The 18411-nt window shown below is 39.9% G+C and overlaps 1 protein-coding gene across 1 annotated transcript in view; it reads left to right on the forward strand.

Moving 5' to 3' along the window:
• The first annotated feature begins 238 nt into the window (after positions 1 to 238).
• ATIC (5-aminoimidazole-4-carboxamide ribonucleotide formyltransferase/IMP cyclohydrolase) overlaps positions 239 to 18411 on the forward strand; it is a 30738-nt gene continuing 12565 nt past the window's right edge. The window contains exons 1-9 of the mRNA XM_086719560.1: positions 239 to 395; positions 699 to 825; positions 4659 to 4735; positions 5636 to 5702; positions 10541 to 10629; positions 11704 to 11855; positions 12183 to 12339; positions 16865 to 16990; positions 17972 to 18079. Of these exons, the coding sequence (XP_086575686.1) occupies positions 377 to 395; positions 699 to 825; positions 4659 to 4735; positions 5636 to 5702; positions 10541 to 10629; positions 11704 to 11855; positions 12183 to 12339; positions 16865 to 16990; positions 17972 to 18079 (922 nt within the window). The 5' untranslated portion in view covers positions 239 to 376. The remainder of the gene's footprint in view (positions 396 to 698; positions 826 to 4658; positions 4736 to 5635; positions 5703 to 10540; positions 10630 to 11703; positions 11856 to 12182; positions 12340 to 16864; positions 16991 to 17971; positions 18080 to 18411) is intronic.

Genomic DNA, 18411 nt, shown 5'->3' on the forward strand with positions numbered 1-18411 from the left:
TGCTGGCCGCGTTCCAGCGTCTGGGGACAGGCTGTTGGCATTTGCTCCTGAGGTCCTGTGCCGCCTCACTTTTGCGGAAAGGGACAAGTCACGCTTAGAACGTGAGATTGCAACGGTGATCCCTTCAAGTTCCGGGCCTAGGAAGGCCAGCGCCAACCTGGCTGCGCCTTCCCCTTCAACCGCGAGGCTCCAATTTCAAGCCTGAAATTGACAGGGCGGGGGCGCCCGGAAGGGCGGCTGGGTCACGTGGCAGGTCAGGTGACCGCCCGGCGCGCCCCTCTTGCCTGATCGCGCGCGTTCTGGGCACTCGGCGCCCCTCCACACGTGGCGTCCCCGCAGCTGCCCTCGCTCGTCCGGGACCCCGCAGCCCGCAGCCATGGCACCCGGCCAGCTCGGTGAGCCCCTCGCGCGCCCTCGCGGAGCCACGCCCTCCGCGTCCCTTCCCCGCGGCGTCCTCAGCTCACAATGGCGGCGCCGGGCTGCGCGCCGTGACTGCAGGCTCGTGGTCCGTTCGCGGTAGCGCGCCTGGCAGGTGTCTGACCCGGGGGAGGCTCCGGGTTAGGCCCGGCCAGTGTGGGCCGCCGTGATGGCCTTGAGTTTCGTGACCGTCCTCCCACCCGATCCCCCCACTCCCCAAGGCCTGGAAGGACTTCGTGTAATGTACTGCGAGTAGTGAGGGGAGATGTCTTCTGTTTCAGCCTTATTTAGTGTCTCTGACAAAACGGGCCTCGTGGAATTTGCCAGAAACCTAACTTCTGTTGGTTTGAATTTGATCGCTTCTGGAGGGACTGCAAAAGCTCTCAGGGATGCAGGTCTGGCAGTCAGGTAAGGCACAGCTTAGTTTTTAAGGTAAGTCCAATCCGAGGAACGGAGTGTGATCCCGTTGACCAGAAAGGAATGCACTCCTGGCACAGAGACTGAAAGAAGTCATTTACTCCTTCCAGCAGTGTTGGGAGGTTGGCACACTACTTACACACTTTGCAGAAGAGGAAAGTGAGGCTCAGATTTAGTAACTTGTGCTCAAGTTTACAGAGCACCGTGAGGAGTTAAGGGTTGAAGCCCCAGGAGACCCCATTTCAGAGCCCTCTTTCTTAGCCCCTTCCTATAGAAAATTAATTTAGGCGGGCCATTTGTTATTAAAGAAAAACCCAGATTACCTGATTCACGCGATTCACGTGATATGTTTGGACTGGCTCTGTAGTGAAACTGTTGACATTGTTAAGATTCAAGTCTTCCTGTGTTCCCTTACCACCTCTTAATGATATGAAGGCGCGCATCTTTCATTCATTCCCTTCTTCACAAGCTGTTCCTTACCTGGCTAAGTGATGGGAAGAAGGAATGAGTAAAATATAAATCAGCTGCCATTCCTGACCCCAAGGAGCTGGCATTCTGGTGGGAGAGTGAGGAGATAACTACTGAGGGGTAGAAAATGAATAAGGCTGTAGGACAGCTCTAATAAATGGCAGTGACTTTTTTTTCCTGTAAGTTAATTTGTTTTGAGAGAGACAGAGACTGCAAGTGGGGAAGGGGCAGAGAGAGAGGGAAAGGGAGAGTTCCAAGCAGGCTCCACAGTGCCAGCACAGAGCCCAACGTGGGGCTCCAACTTGTGAAACCGTGAGATCATGACCCAGGCCCAAACCAAGAGTCAGATGCTCAACTGACTGAGCCACTCAGGCGCCCCTGGATTACTACCTTTTTCATTGTGTAATCCTGCCTTCTGTAACCAGCTTTCCTAAATTTGTCAAGTTCAGATGGCGAGAATGCTTTATTTTCTTTATTAAATAAATGCTTTCTATTTTCCAAAGTCTTTTTGCATCATCTCTCTGATGTTCTCATAAGAACCCTGTAAGAATCGTGAAAGACAGGCCAGCCTTTTCTGAAGAGCAGCAGGGTGAGAATCCAGTATCTCGGCTGTTCTTTCTTTTGGAGCATGATGGATGCTGTTGTAGTTGGACCTTTCAAATTAAGCAAGCTCCTCTTCTATAGCCTGTTTTTCTCCACCAAACTTTGTATCATGGGACCATTTCAGACATAATCAAAAGTAGAAAAAGGTAACGAGTCTTCATGTTGCATATCCATTCTTCAGTTTAAATACTTGGCAGCTGTGGAGTCTTGTTTGATCTCTGCCTCTACTCCTCACTTACCTCCATTATAACTATGTATTTCTTACAAATTGGGAATGTAAATGTATTTCTCTCCCATTAGAGCGTGAGACTGTTCACACTTCATATTATACACACACACACACACACACACACACACACACACACTGTCATGTAATCCTAACAACTTTTCAGTGTAGGTAGTATTATCCCCATTTAATAAATAAGGAAACTGAGGCACAAAGAAGTTAGGTAACTTGCCCGAGTTCGTAACAGTTAACACAGCTAGTAAAAGGCAGAGCCAAGATTTTATCCCAGGAAGTTAACCTGGAGGTTGAGGTAAACTGATGAGATTTTATTTTTTTTTATTTTTTTTTTCTTTTTCAAAGATTTTATTAGAGATCTTTTTTTTTTTTTTATTTATATATGAAATTTATTGTCAAATTGGTTTCCATACAACACCCAGTGCTCATCCCAAAAGGTGCCCTCCTCAATACCCATCACCCACCCTCTCCTCCCTCCCACCCCCCATCAACCCTCAGTTTGCTCTCAGTTCTCAACAGTCTCTTATGCTTTGGCTCTCTCCCACTCTAACCTCTTTTTTTTCCTTCCCCTCCCCCATGGGTTCCTGTTAAGTTTCTCAGGATCCACATAAGAGTGAAACCATATGGTATCTGTCTTTCTCTGTATGGCTTATTTCACTTAGCATCACACTCTCCAGTTCCATCCACGTTGCTACAAAAGGCCATATTTCATTTTTTCTCATTGCCACGTAGTATTCCATAGTGTATATAAACCACAATTTCTTTATCCATTCATCAGTTGATGGACATTTAGGCTCTTTCCATAATTTGGCTATTGTTGAGAGTGCTGCTATGAACATTGGGGTACAAGTGCCCCTATGCATCTAAACTGATGAGATTTTAATTGGTGACTCTACAGCAGTGGGCATACCGAGAATCTTTGAAGACTGCAGCTGCTGCATGCAAATTCTGGAATACAAAGGAGCAACAAGCTTTTTAATGACCCCACATGGTTTTTCATTCTAAGAATAGATCTGCCTTCTCTGTTCTTAGCAATCATCCTCAGTTGGAGAAACTGGATTTTATTTCCCGAATGCCAGGAAAGGGAATTTTGAATTGGACAACATGTCACCAGTTTTTAGTGTATGTTGGAACTGTGTGAGTCATTAGTCAAACACCAGTCATCTGCAGATGGCCCCTCATGGGAGACTGTACCCAGGAAATTCTGTATCCTATTGGAATTTGCTGCTTTAGTTTTTTTTTAATGTTTATTTTTGAAAGGGGCGGGGAGGGGCAGAGAGAGGGAGACAGGATCTGAAGCAGACTGTGCACCTGCAGCAGTGAGAATGATGTGGGGCTCGAACTCACAAACCCACAAGATCATGACCTAAGCTGAAGTCTGATGCTCAACCAACTGAACCATGCAGGTGCCCAGGAATTTGCTGCTTTAAAATATTTATTGTTTTTTTATTATAAAGGCAGTGTATGTTGGTTGAAGAAAATTTGAAAAATGTAGAAAATTATAATGAAGGTAATAAATAGTTTATAATCCTGTTTAACAGTTGATATGCTTCCAGTGTTTTTATAAACATCTGTTTAATTTCATAGCTCGTACAGAAGATAGTTTTGCTTCTTGATTTTGTTCACCTAATGTATTGTCAGCATTCTTCATGTCATTAAAATTTGCTTGTAAATCAGGCTGGGGAATAGGGGAGTTCATGTCAGTTTGGTGATAATGAATCGATATTTAAACATTGTTTTGCATTTCACCCTTTGTCAAAGTTTGAGATTGTTTTTTCCAGCTTTTTTTTCTGTGTGAAATTTTTAACATTTTACATAGATCTATTAATTCTTTGTTTAATGCTTTGAATGCACGCCTTACGTATTTAATTTTAGTAGTTCTGTGATTGTTTTAAATGCTCAAACCTTTGGGAGTACCTGGGTGGCTCAGTCAGTTCAGTGTCTGATTCTTGATTTCGGTTCAGGTCACGATCTCACAGTTCATGGGATCGACCCCCGCGTCAGGCTCTGAACCTGTTTGGGATTCTCTCTTTCCCTCTCTCTCTGCCCACCTCGCTTGCATGTGCACGCTCTCTCAAAAGAAATAAATAAACTTTTTTTTTTTTAAATAATCAGACCTTTGATTCATTGGGAATTTATTTTTATGTGGAGTAAAATCGGATTATTCCAATTACGAATATCACTTTACTAAAACACAATGTTTTATTTTCCCACTCATTTGATATGTCATCTTTATGCTTGTTTATTCTTAAAACTGAATTCTTGTTTTTACTTTAGTCTGATTCTGAGATATTTAGGGGATTGTTAGTGCTTTTTTGTATATACTGCTAAATTAGTCTTCAATTGAACGCATGGCTTACAATTCAGTTTCTGAATTCTGAAAATTAAGGCCCTGAAAAATCCCCCCCAAATGAGAACTGTGTACATAATGTTGAAAGATGCTTTGGAATAGCATAAAATGGAAAAATGACAGGTCAGCGGAAACAGCAATATTCTGTTCATCTATTTTCAGAGATGTCTCCGAGCTGACAGGATTTCCTGAAATGTTAGGGGGGCGTGTGAAAACCTTGCATCCTGCAGTCCATGCTGGTAAGTGGTTGGTACCTTCAATTCAAAACAATCAGTGGTCTTCAGGATTATTTTGGTTGACTACTTTATAGAATAAATGAGGAAAAAGGCAGGTCATAAGCCCCCCAAAAATTACCTGTGAGTCTGTATTGGCTTTGTCACATTTGCTGCTAAAGTTCATACTACGTTAGACCCTGTTTAGAATCTAGAATGCTTTATTATGTGATGGATTCACATCATTTTCCTCTGCTTGCTTTTAGTCCTGATAACTAAAAGTGTTATTTCCTTCTGTAGTTAATGAAAATGTTTCAGTTTCTTGTGTGAAAAGACTTATTACACTCCACACTTAGGATAAAGTATCACAGTGTAACTGACTATCAAAATAATTCTTTTTCAAAGTGCTTTAGTTTTGTTTATTCATCTGAGACCAAGAGTTACGTATTAACCAAAAACGGTAAGAGATAGGTATATTGCTAATTACAGTTATAGTAAAATTTGGCAGAATAAAATCCTTAGGCTAAGGAGGATCACCAGACAAGCCACTTACTTTTGGGAGCACATAGATTAATGGAACTGGCAATGATTATGTGACAATTCCTTTTACACTTTGTTGCTTAAGAAAAGGGGGAATAATCGGTGTGCCTGGCTGACTCACTTGGTATAGCATGCAGCTCTTGATCTCAGGGTTGTGAGTTCAAGCCCCGTGTTGGGTATAGAGATGACTTAAAAATGAGAAATCGTAAGAAAAGGGAAAATGAGGAACTTATAACAAAGCTTTTTAAATATGCCCACTAATCTTTCACTATTTTGTTTATTAGGCAGTATTAGAGGGTTTAACTTGATTGATAGGACTATATTGGAAAGAAGTACCTTATTATAATGTGTTTTTTTTAACTTAATACTTTAACTTTGTTAAATTAGGAATCTTGGCTCGTAATATCCCAGAAGATAATGCTGACATGGCTAGACTTGATTTCGATCTTATCAGGTAAAAATTCTGGAGTTGAAATTTTAATACGTTGAGAATCAAAGACTGTAAGCATGACAAACATGGTGCCCCCCTTTTAAGACTAAGGTTAACAATAGGTTTAGTTTTCTGTTCACTCACTGTAAACGTTTATTGAATACCTTCTATGTGACATTGTACATACGTGAGCATTTTTAGTTCTGCCAAGTTTATATTACCAAAATGCACGTTTAAACTAAAACAAAAAGAAAACAACAAAAAGAACTTTTTTTAAATAAATTATGACCTACATTTTGATACATATTAACAGTGTACTTATTTGCATAAAAATATGCACTGTTTCTTTTCAATGTATATAACAACTTTACTCAGATATAATTTCTATACCATATAATTTCCCAATTTAAAACACAACTTAGGGGCGCCTGGGTGGCTCTGTCGGTTGGGCGTCTGATCTCACAATTTGAGTTCGAGCCCCATATCGGGCTATGTGCTGACAGCTCAGAGCCTGGAGCCTGCTTCAGATTCTTTGTCTCCCTCTCTCTCTGTCCCTCCCCTGCTCACACTGTCTCTGTCTCTCTCAAAAATAAAATGTTAAAAAAATTAAAAAAATATATATATATACAATTTAGTGTTATTTAGTAGATTCAGAGTTGTACAGCCATCACCACAGTTAAAATTAGAACATATTCATCATCCCCCTCACCCCCAAATACCCATACCCATTAGCATTCATTCTTCATTTCCCCCCAAATTTCTAACCCTGTGTAACCATAAATCTGTTTTCTCTGTCTGAATTTATCTGTACAGGTATATCATACCAATAGAACCAGATAATGTGGGGTCCTTGGATTTCTTAGCATGTTTTCAAGGTTCATCCATGTTCTAGTATGTCTTAATACCTCATTTTTTTTATTACTAAAAAATAACCTATTGTATAGATATATCCTATTTTATTTATTGTTTTATCAGTTGATGGGCATTTGGATTCTTTTCACATTTTGTATATTAGGAATGAGGCAGTCATGAGCATTCACGTACGAGTTTTTGTATGGACGTGTGTTTTTACTTCTTTTGGTTATATACCCAGGAGTGGAATTCCTTGGTCATCTGGTAACTGTGTTTAACCTTTCTAGAAGCTGCCATACTGTTTTTCAAGGTGCTGATCATTTTACATTCCCTGTAGTAGTATAGGATGTTCTGCACATCCCCACCAACATCTGTTAGCTGGCCTTTTGATTCTAGTGGTTCTGGTGGGTATAATGAGGCATCTCATTGTGATTATTACTGGCCTTTCTTAGTGATGTTGAACATCTTTTCATTTGCTCATTAGCCATTTTGTATAGCCTGTTGCAATCCTTTGCCCATTTTTTAATTGTTTTTAATAACTTTATTATTAAGCTGTAAGAGTTCATTTTATCCTATTAGGTGGATTGTTTTTTCCTTTCTGTAATGGTGTCCTTTGACTATCACAAAAGCTTTAAATTTTGATGTCCACTTTACTTTTTCTTTTCTTGTCTGTGCTTTTGGTGTTATATTTAAAAAGCGGTGGCATAATCCAAGATAATAAAGATGTAAGAGTTTTCAGTTTTAGCTCTTATGCTTAGGTCTTTGATTTTTTTTAAGTTATTTTTTACATATGGGTGTGAGAGGTCCAACTTCATTCTTCTGTATGTGGCTGTCCAATTGTCCCAGCATCGTTTGTTGAAAAGACTTCTTTCAGACCCCATTGAATGGTCTTGGACACTTGGCCTGTATCTCTGTCATTAAGCCAGCCCCACATCATTAGTTTTATCTTTGTGGCAAGTTTTGAAATTGAGAAGTGTGAGTCCTCCAACTTTGTTGGTCTTTTTCAAGATCATTTTGGACATTCAGGGTTTCTTGCATTTCCACACGAACTTTGGGGTCAGCTTGCCCATTTCTGCAAAAATCAGAGTTGGAGTTTCATAAGGATTGTATTGCATCTGTATATCAATTTGGGAGATGTTGCCATCTGAATATTGAGGCATAAACTGGGGTGGCTTTTCATTTGTTTAGATTCTTTAATTTTTTCAACAATGTTTTGTACTCTTTAGCACACACGTCTTATGCCTTTGTTAAATTTATTCTTAAATAGTTTTTGTTTTTGTTTTTTTTTTTTTTTTTTTTAATATATGAAATTTATTGTCAAATTGGTTTCCATACAACACCCAGTGCTCATCCCAAAAGGTGCCCTCCTCAGTACCCATCACCCACCCTCTCCTCCCTCCCACCCCCCATCAACCCTTAGTTTGTTCTCAGTTCTCAACAGTCTCTTATGCTTTGGCTCTCTCCCACTCTAACCTCTTTTTTTTTTTTTTTTTTTTGTTCCCCTCCCCCATGGGTTTCTCTTGAGTTTCTCAGGATCCACATAAGAGTGAAACCATATGGTATCTGTCTTTCTCTGTATGGCTTATTTCACTTAGCATCACACTCTCCAGTTCCATCCACGTTGCTACAAAAGGCCATATTTCATTTTTTCTCATTGCCACGTAGTACTCCATTGTGTATATAAACCACAATTTCTTTATCCATTCATCAGTTGATGGACATTTAGGCTCTTTCCATAATTTGGCTATTGTTGAGAGTGCTGCTATGAACATTGGGGTACAAGTGCCCCTATGCATCAGTACTCCTGTGTCCCTTGGATAAATTCCTAGCAGTGCTATTGCTGGGTCATAGGGTAGGTCTATTTTTAATTTTCTGAGGAACCTCCACACTGCTTTCCAGAGCGGCTGCACCAATTTGCATTCCCACCAACAGTGCAAGAGGGTTCCCGTTTCTCCACATCCTCTCCAGCATCTATAGTCTCCTGATTTGTTCATTTTGGCCACTCTGACTGGCGTGAGGTGATACCTGAGTGTGGTTTTGATTTGTATTTCCCTGATAAGGAGCGACGCTGAACATCTTTTCATGTGCCTGTTGGCCATCCGGATGTCTTCTTTAGAGAAGTGTCTATTCATGTTTTCTGCCCATTTCTTCACTGGGTTATTTGCTTTTCGGGTGTGGAGTTTGGTGAGCTCTTTATAGATTTTGGATACTAGCCCTTTGTCCGATATGTCATTTGCAAATATCTTTTCCCATTCCGTTGGTTGCCTTTTAGTTTTGTTGGTTGTTTCCTTTGCTGTGCAGAAGCTTTTTATCTTCATAAGGTCCCAGCAATTCACTTTTGCTTTTAATTCCCTTGCCTTTGGGGATGTGTCGAGTAAGAGATTGCTACGGCTGAGGTCAGAGAGGTCTTTTCCTGCTTTCTCCTCTAAGGTTTTGATGGTTTCCTGTCTCACATTCAGGTCCTTTATCCATTTTGAGTTTATTTTTGTGAATGGTGTGAGAAAGTGGTCTAGTTTCAACCTTCTGCATGTTGCTGTCCAGTTCTCCCAGCACCATTTGTTAAAGAGACTGTCTTTTTTCCATTGGATGTTCTTTCCTGCTTTGTCAAAGATGAGTTGGCCATACGTTTGTGGGTCTAGTTCTGGGGTTTCTATTCTATTCCATTGGTCTATGTGTCTGTTTTTGTGCCATGTTTTTGTTTTTGATTGTACTCTTAGTAAAATTGTTTTCTTAGTTTCACTTTCGAGTTATTCATTGCTGATGTGTGTGTAGTTCAGTTAATTGTATGTCCTACAGCCTTGCTGAATTCAGAGATAATAGTTTTTGTGTGTATGTGTGTGAAATACCTTGATTTTCTATATACAAGATAGTGTCATCTGCTAATAGAGATACCTTTACCTCTTCCTTTCCAATTTTGATGCTTTTTATTTAATTTTCTTTGTTAATTGACCTGGCTAGAACCTCTAATACGATTTTGAATAGTGGTGGTGAGAGTGGACATCCTTGTGTTGTTCTTGATCTTAGGAGAAAGGATTCAGACTTTTGCCTTTAAATATGATGTTAGCTATGGGGTTTAGGGTTTTTCTTAACTACCGTTTATCATGTTAAACAAGTTCTTTTCTATTTGTTGAGTGTTTTTATCATGAGTGGATGTTCAGAATACTTTTTGTGCATCTGTTGAGGTAGGTGGGTTTTTGTCCTTTGTCTTATTGACATGGGCTGTTACATTAACTGGTTTTTAGATAGCAAACCAACCTTACGTTCCTGGGGTAAACCATACTTGCTGCCATGTGTGCTTCTTTCTGTATTTTGTTGGATTCAGTTTGCTAGGTTTTTGTTGAGGAATTTTTTGTTTTTTTCAGTTTTTACCAGTTTTTACCAGTTGTGCTTATTTCCCTGGGTGTGAACCTGCCCACAGAGCCCCTCATGCTGCAGGCCCAGGCACAGAACTCTACTCCACTGGTTAATTTTAGATTAGTTTTGTATCTTAAATTATTCTTTTGGCCTTACTGTTGCTGTCGTTGTATATAATCTCTCTGAAGACAAAACAAATACTTCACCCTTAGAGTGGTCTATCGTTTTTCATCATTATACCTAACCCGTTGGAAATAGAGTCTAAAATTGAATGTCGAAGGTAATAGTGATTGTATTCCAAAATGAGGATGTTATCTACAGCCTTGTATTTTGCATTTCTGTTAAAATTTAACCAAATTTTTTTAATGACTGGATCATATCATAGGAGCTAAGTGTACCTGGACAGCAACATTGCAAAATGATTTAGGGGAAATACGTTTTGAGAGTACCTGCTGACCAAAGCCACTTATATTTACCTATGTTCTGCAACAGTGGGAGCTCCTGATGTCTCAACATACTTTTTAGAATTCTAAAATGCCAGGCTTATATTTTATATCTTTAGACTCTTTGGTCTTGTTAAAGCTACTGACTGACTTACATGTAAACCCCATAAAGTTTGTGTTTCTAATGGCAGCTAAATCCTTTTTTTGGCTTAGGGTTGTCGTCTGTAATCTGTATCCCTTTGTGAAGACAGTGGCTTCTCCAGATGTAACTGTTGAACAGGCTGTTGAGCAGATTGATATTGGTAAGTTAGAAGAAACATATTTGAAGACTGACAGGGGAGTATTATTATATCTTATTTATTTATTTATTTTTGGACTATTTACATTTATTTATTTTTACTTTTTGCTTTTTTTATTTATTATTTTTTAGAGAGGGAGAGGCAGGTCCGGGGGTCGGGGGGCGGAAAGAGAATCTTAAACATGCTCCATGCTTGTGGAGCCCAACGTGGGGCTCGATCGCGTGTCTCTGGGATCATGACCTGAGCCAAAATCAAGAATCGGATGCTCAACTGACTGAGCCACCCAGGTGCTCACTGGCTGTTTACATTTTATTTATTTATTTTTTTTTTTAATTTTTTTTTTTCTCTCAATGTATTTATTTATTTTTGGGACAGAGAGAGACAGAGCATGAGCGGGGGAGGGGCAGAGAGAGAGGGAGACACAGAATCGGAAACAGGCTCCAGGCTCCGAGCCATCAGCCCAGAGCCTGACGCGGGGCTCGAACTCACGGACCGCGAGATCGTGACCTGGCTGAAGTCGGACGCCCAACCGACTGCGCCACCCAGGCGCCCCTTGGCTGTTTACATTTTAAAAGATACTTTGTTTTGGGGCGCCTGGGTGGCGCAGTCAGTTAAGCGTCTGACATCAGCCAGGTCACGATCTCGCGGTCCGTGAGTTCGAGCCCCGCGTCAGGCTCTGGGCTGATGGCTCAGAGCCTGGAGCCTGTTTCCGATTCTGTGTCTCCCTCTCTCTCTGCCCCTCCCCCGTTCATGCTCTGTCTCTCTCTGTCCCAAAAATAAATAAAAAACGTTGAAAAAAAAATTTAAAAAAAAATTTTAAAAAAAAGATATTTTGTTTTGATGTTCACTGAAAATCAAAAAATTGAGAGAGCAGAAAATAGTTACTGCTCCCAGATTGTGTTCTGGGATGACCATAATTCATCTATATTTTCTAAGCTCTTTCTTTATATAGAAATACCTCTGGGGTACATTTTCCTTATTTTTTTAAGGCAAAAATTAAGGTAGAAATACGTATACAGTGACTTTATTTAAAGGAGGTTAAAGTCATGGAAATACAAATTGTCTTGTTCTTCCAAGGTGGAGTAACCCTCCTGAGAGCAGCAGCCAAAAACCACGCTCGAGTAACAGTAGTATGTGAACCTGAGGACTATGTGGCCGTTTGCACAGAGATGCAGAACTCCGACAGTAAAGACACCTCCTTGGAGACTAGACGCCAGTTAGCCTTGAAGGTGGGGATGCACTTTTATCGAGCAAAGTGTTTGCCAAACCAAATGGTGTTCAGTTTTTAAAGACCATGTCACTCATCAGGCCTCTGCTTGGAGCTGAAATCCTTTTCCTATAAGTGAAGAGAACCAAGCATTTCAGAGGTATAATGTCAAAAAGTTGAAAGACACTTGGAAAGAGAATGATTTGTTGTGTTCTTTAGTGATAGTGGGTGTCTTTCTTGCACAGACGTGTGTGGGAAGGAGTGTGGTTTGCTCTGTGCTACCTGAAACCCTCTCGCCCCAACTTTGGTAAATGCTGCTGGTATTTCACAAAACTTACCCTTTTTGTAGGCTTTCACTCATACAGCACAATATGATGAAGCGATTTCAGATTACTTCAGGAAACAGTATAGTAAAGGAATATCTCAGATGCCCTTGAGGTATGGAATGAATCCTCACCAAACTCCTGCCCAGTTATATACGCTGAAGCCCAAGCTTCCCATCACAGGTAAAGGCTGTGTGTTAGGTGGCATAGTTTGCTGTGTGTGGGTGTGTGTGTCTTTCTCTGTATTATATCTGATGTGGTTCACATTGAAAAGGTAAATGAAATTACATCATGCCTTTCAAAGCCACTGGAAGTCTGAGGTGCTAGGTGTTCTCATGAACAAAATCTGTTGAGACAGTCATGGGTTCTGGAGAGAGGTCAGGTTGAAGATGGAGTTTGAAATGTCCTTGGCATATAGATGATTTAGAAGATGTGGGACAGGATGGATGGATTTCCTAGAAGAGGTCGAGATGTGGAGGGACCAGCTGAGGAACACAAGGCTAGAAGACCGGCAGGGCTCCAGCTGGTTTGGAGTGCTGCTAAGAACAGGAAAGTGACTGTTTGATCCCGGAAAAATTTCATGAAGCAATTTCCTTGGAATGATGGTTCTGGAAGCCCAGTTGAAGTTAGCCGAGATAGGAATGTGAGGTTAGGAGATAACAATAATAAAGATAGTTCTTTGAACAGGAAAATCAGTTAGGACTTCCATGGGTTTGTAGAATTAAAAGAGGCTTTTCACTTTTTTGTCCTGTTTTACTCTTGAGGTGGGCATTAGAACACGTGCTACTGTCTGGTCAGGGACGGGGCGGGGCGGGTTGCATGCGTGCAGAGGGCAGGGGAGAGAGGTGTGTGTGTGAAGGCCTTGGGTAGGAGTGCTGGCCTCGGGTGACCACAAGGACAGCTCTCTTCATACACCGGGAAGGCAGGGCGAGAGCACGCTTGTTGGTACGTGGGGTGGCAGGAAGATGCGGGTACTCCTGTCTGCTTCTCCTTTCCCTTGTTACCAGCAGAGAGAGAGGAGCAGGGAGCAGGGTGGGAGATGTGAGGAGAATTTCAAATACTCCTTTCTTTCCCCTTCCCATTCACTGGATCCAGTCCTATTTTTACCCTACTTCAGATGCATTGGGAATCTCTTCTAACGCTGTGCCAGCCCCCTCAGTCACCCCAAAAGTCTCCAGACTGCAACAATCTAATTCTCTCTGCTTTGTCTTTTCTACTCATGGCAGAATAATCTTAACCATGTAAATCAGGTGATGTTACACCCAATTTGAGACCATGCATTGGCTTTCCTTCCCACTTGAATGCCTGTGCAGGTAACAAACCCTGTTATCTGACTGCTCTTCCGTGGCAACCCTCCCCTACCCCATGCTCCTCAGCGCCTTGTTTCCATTTGGTCCACAGGCACAGTGTCTGCGGCCTTTGCTCTGGTCTTCGAGGTCTTTTTTGCCATTCAGACAATCACCTTAAAGTCACCTCCTCAAAGTTTTCTCTGATCACCCAGACTGAAGTAGCTGTCCATCACACTTTTCTCACAACACTACTTGGTTGCATATACAGTAAAACCTTGGTTTGCGAGCATAATTCATTCTGGAAACATGTTTGTAATCCAAAGCACTTGTATATCAAAGTGAATTTCCCCATGAGAAATAATAGAAACTGAGACGATTTCTTCCCCAACTGGAAAATACTCATAAAAATGATTACAATAATGTAATATGATACAAAATAATAAAGAAAATACAAAATACGAAGAAAAATAAATTAACCTGTACTTACTTTGAAAACCTTCATTGCTCATGTGAAGGAGACGAGAGAGGAGGGTTATTGTGTAGGATGACTTTGACTATCACTAAGGGAATCACTGCTGTCTATTGGCTCAGTGGCATCTTCTTTTTATGCAACTTGAACAAGGCACCTATGTAATGACACTTGGTTTTGCCTCCTTTTGAGGATTTCATGGAAAGTTGACATTGCATTGTCCTTAAGCAGATTCATCGCTCACACTGCTGCGGCTTTATTTGGGTGGTGCTTTTCTACAAAATTTTGCACTGTTTCCCACATTTTACATATCTCCCTAATCTCATTGCAAGTGAGGGATTCCTCTGCCTTTTTCTTCTCCTCTGCAGACGAGACACAGACTTAGACTTATAAAGTCTTGCAATTTTGGCCACTCACATAACCTCATTGGTACTTTTCGATGATTTTCTTCTTCCACTGTAATCATCTTCTTACCGCCTTTCTTTTCAACCTTTTTCTGCGTAGGGGCCATTGCATATGCTCACACCAATGTTGACTACAGTACAGTATTAATAAACTCTTGTCATACGCTGTATTGAATGTAACTGGCAATAAGGCAGCAGAGGAAAGGGTCTGAATGAAGGAATGAAGCAAAGCATTCCTAAGCTGACTGTTGTGTGGAAAAGCAAAGGACTGTCCAGAGGTGCTTTGACGTGACAAAAAATACACTGGTGCCAGTTGTGGGCACCTTCCGATGTTCTGAAAAATCCCTGATTTCTGCTAAACACCGCAAGCTGAGATGGAGCATCCGAGAATGGGAGACAATCACCCCACAGTCCTGCAGTGAGAGAGAGAGAGAGAGAAGAACCATTATCTTGGTTGTGATCCTGTGACATTTGGAGTCACATACTACTCATTGCAAGACATTGCTCATTTATCAAATTAAAATGTATTAGAAATTTGCTAATTTTGCAAGTTTGCTCATCTTGTGGGATACTTAGAACAAGTTACTTATAATCCAAGGTTTTACTGTATTTATGTTTTAATTGTCTCCTCCCATTTAATCATCTTCTCCCGAGAACAGAAACCTCAGCTTTTTTCATAGCTTTTTGTTTATCGCTGCATCCTCAGTACTTAGAATATTGCTTGGCATGTTTCCTAAGTATTTATTGAATGAATACCTGGAAATTTGACATTTTGTATGAATTTTTACGTTTAGATTTCTTAGAAGAAATTCTCCTGTTTTATTCTCAGGTATTTCCTCCTTATAATGTTTCCCATTTAGATTCTGAGGCAAGAGATACCTCCATGTACTTTCAGTTCCTGTATTTTTCATTTTCAAAAGCTATTTTGTTCGTGCCAGTCAAGGGAACTCTTTTTTAGGAACTTTTTTTTTTTTTTTGGGGTAGATTTTATCTTTTAAAGTAGTTAATAGATTCACAGAAAAATTTCTCAGAAAGTACAGAGAGTTAGTTCCCAGACATTCCCTCCCTCTGCATCTCCTCTCCCCAGTTTCCCCCTTTTACATCTTGTATTAGTATGGTATATTTGTTAAAATTGAGGAACTAGTATTGATTCATTATTATTAACTAATGTCCACTTTACATTAGGGCTCACTCTTTGTGTTGTGTATTCTGTGGGTTTTGACATGTATAATGTCATATCCGCCTTGACAATATCATGCAGAATAGTTTCACCAACTAAAAATTTCGTCCATTCTACCTCCCTGACTCCTGCTGCCATTCATATTTTTACCATGTCCATAGTTTTGCTGTTTCCATAATGTCATAAGGTTGGAATCATACAGTATGTAGCCTTAACGCTAGCTTGTTTCATTTAGCGGTATGCGTTTAAGTTCCTCTGTGTCTTTTGGTGGCTTGAGAGCTCATTTCTTACTGTTTAACAATATCCCATGGTATAAGGATGTATCATAGTTTATCCATTCACCCCTTGAAGGACATCAAAAATGGAAAGACAATTTTTAACAGTTATAAAAAGTTGCTAAAAACTTTCAAGTCCAGGTTTTTGTGTGGACATGTTTTTAACTCATATGTGTAAGTATGTAATATTTTCTCATCGTTTTCTACTCATTGCCTATTTTGTTTCTTCTTTGGCTCTCCCATAATCTCTATGAAGGCAGTGATTGGGGGATGAGACATTGGGGGCGGGGGGCTAGCTTATTCACTGATAATATTATCCCCATTACCTACAACAGTGCCCAACATTGTTGTAGGCACTCAGTAAATATTTGTCACAGTTTTATTTTTAGAAGTATGTATTATCCAAGATAATACAAAGGAAATGCAGTTATACATTGGCTTTTAACTAATGGCTCCCATTTTTTTGTATGTGCTGAATTTATAATTTATATAAATATATATAAATATTTATCTTGCTATTGTCAAGAAAATAGGCAATGAGAAACTCTGAAATTGTCATCTTTTTAACTGCATTTTAGGCAGAGCCTACTGAGGCTGGTATAAAAGAGGAAAAATCCAATGCATTTTTCCCCCATCCACAGCTCTTGCATTAGTTTGTAATGTTTTTGTATTGACAAAGTTTACGGATTAGATTTTGTACTACCTCTAGAATTACCATGACTGTTCTTAGTTCTGTACTAAAGTGGATCCCTGACGATCACTGGTCTTGTTCTCCTATTCCTGAAATCACTGTTGGTTTATTTCTAGATTGGCTAGATTTGGTTTCTTCAGTAGCATATAGCATATGGCATATGTGAGTGCGTATTGTATGTTCTTTTTGGGCAGGGGGCCGGTGAGGCAGGCTAAGGCTCTAGTGTTTTGGTTTCTGTTTTCATCAGGTTCTTTTATGTTTGTGTATATGTCTTTGCCTCTTAATTATACTTCTCTGAAAACATACTCGTGCAGCCTTGACATAGGTTATGTTTTCAGCACTGTATATCTGACTTGATTGATCCTGCTTGGTAACATGTTGTGTATGTTTCCATATGTAGTTCTAAATGGAGCCCCTGGATTTATAAACTTGTGTGATGCTTTGAATGCCTGGCAGCTGGTGAAGGAACTCAGAGAAGCTTTAGACCTTCCTGCTGCTGCCTCTTTCAAACATGTCAGCCCAGCAGGTAAAGCACTGCTTTCTGAATGCTCTGGAGCTGTTCAAAATTCACTTTTTAATTTTAAAAAGAATTGACATGTTCTAATGTGCAGTCTCAAACCACTTTTTTCAAGTCTGTGAACAATATTGATATGGTAGCATGACAAAATTTGGTAGTAAATTAACACATAGATGTTATTTATGTGTATGTAATTTTGTAACATTACTGTGAGATAAGGATCAGGAAAATGCTTTTGTATAGTGGAAACATAAAAAATAAAGTAAAATGGTTTAATGCAATATGGCTAAATATTTTTCCACAAGGTTGAAATAGAACTGATACAAAGAAGTTCTAGGGGCACCTTTTCTGTAACTTTTTATAGCCACTGTATAAGATACATTTTTACTTCTATGGCTAAGTCAAATCTAACACATAATTCTTTGAAGCTTATTTGATACTAAGGTGATGTAAACAGGAAAGAAATAAATGGTATGGGTATTAAGCCAGGTGGAGGGAGTCAGTAATGAAGCAAACTAACTTCGTAGATGTGTGGTGCTGGCAGACCCAGTGGTTGTTTTCAAAAGGCAGAGAGAAGAGATTCCCCCCTCCTCCCCCTCCTCTGCAACTGTATTTTTGTTGTTTAATTATCTGGCCAGATTTTTGTGTAATTTGGCATGGACACTAGAAATTATGCTGCATAGACCAGATGTTAAGAAGAGTTGCTTTGGGGCGCCTGGGTGTCTCAGCCTGTTAAGCGTCCGCCCCTTGATCTCAGCTTAGGTCTTGATCTCACGGTTGTGAGTCAAGCCCCGCAATGGGTTCTGCGCTAAGCATGAAACCTACTTTAAAAAAAAAAAAAAAATATATATATATATATATATATGTATATATATATATATATATATATATATATGTATATGTATGTGTATATATGTATATATATTGTCTTGACTTAGGAGATGATAAGTAGTAACGTGTGGGGGTTTATTTTATGGTTTTCCATACCAGGTGCTGCTGTTGGAATTCCACTAAGTGAAGATGAGGCCAGAGTCTGCATGGTCTATGATCTGTATGAAACACTTACACCCATATCAACTGCGTATGCAAGAGCAAGAGGTCGGAACAGTAAAAGGGTTTTTGTTTCTTTGTTTGAAAAAGAGAAAAGAATGTTTTATCCTAAGTAGAATAAAGTAGTAATATCTTTTCTTTCAGTAAAAGATTCCAAGTTGTCTTTGTTTTTTTTTTTTTTTTATTAATACTTAGGAATGACTCTATGAGTGCCTTAGAATAAATTTGTTTATTAAAGTGTGTGCTCCTATTTTAATGTAATAAATGGAAACATAATTAGAATTTGGTGCATCTGATTTCACATTAGGCTGTTGAGTACATTGTTTAATATATGACTAAAACTATATGGTTGTTTTAACTACACTATATTTGGTTAGAGT

This window comes from Puma concolor, chromosome C1 (assembly GCF_028749965.1).
Source record: "Puma concolor isolate L17-30 chromosome C1, mPumCon1.1.hap2, whole genome shotgun sequence".
Lineage (NCBI taxonomy): Eukaryota > Metazoa > Chordata > Mammalia > Carnivora > Felidae > Puma > Puma concolor.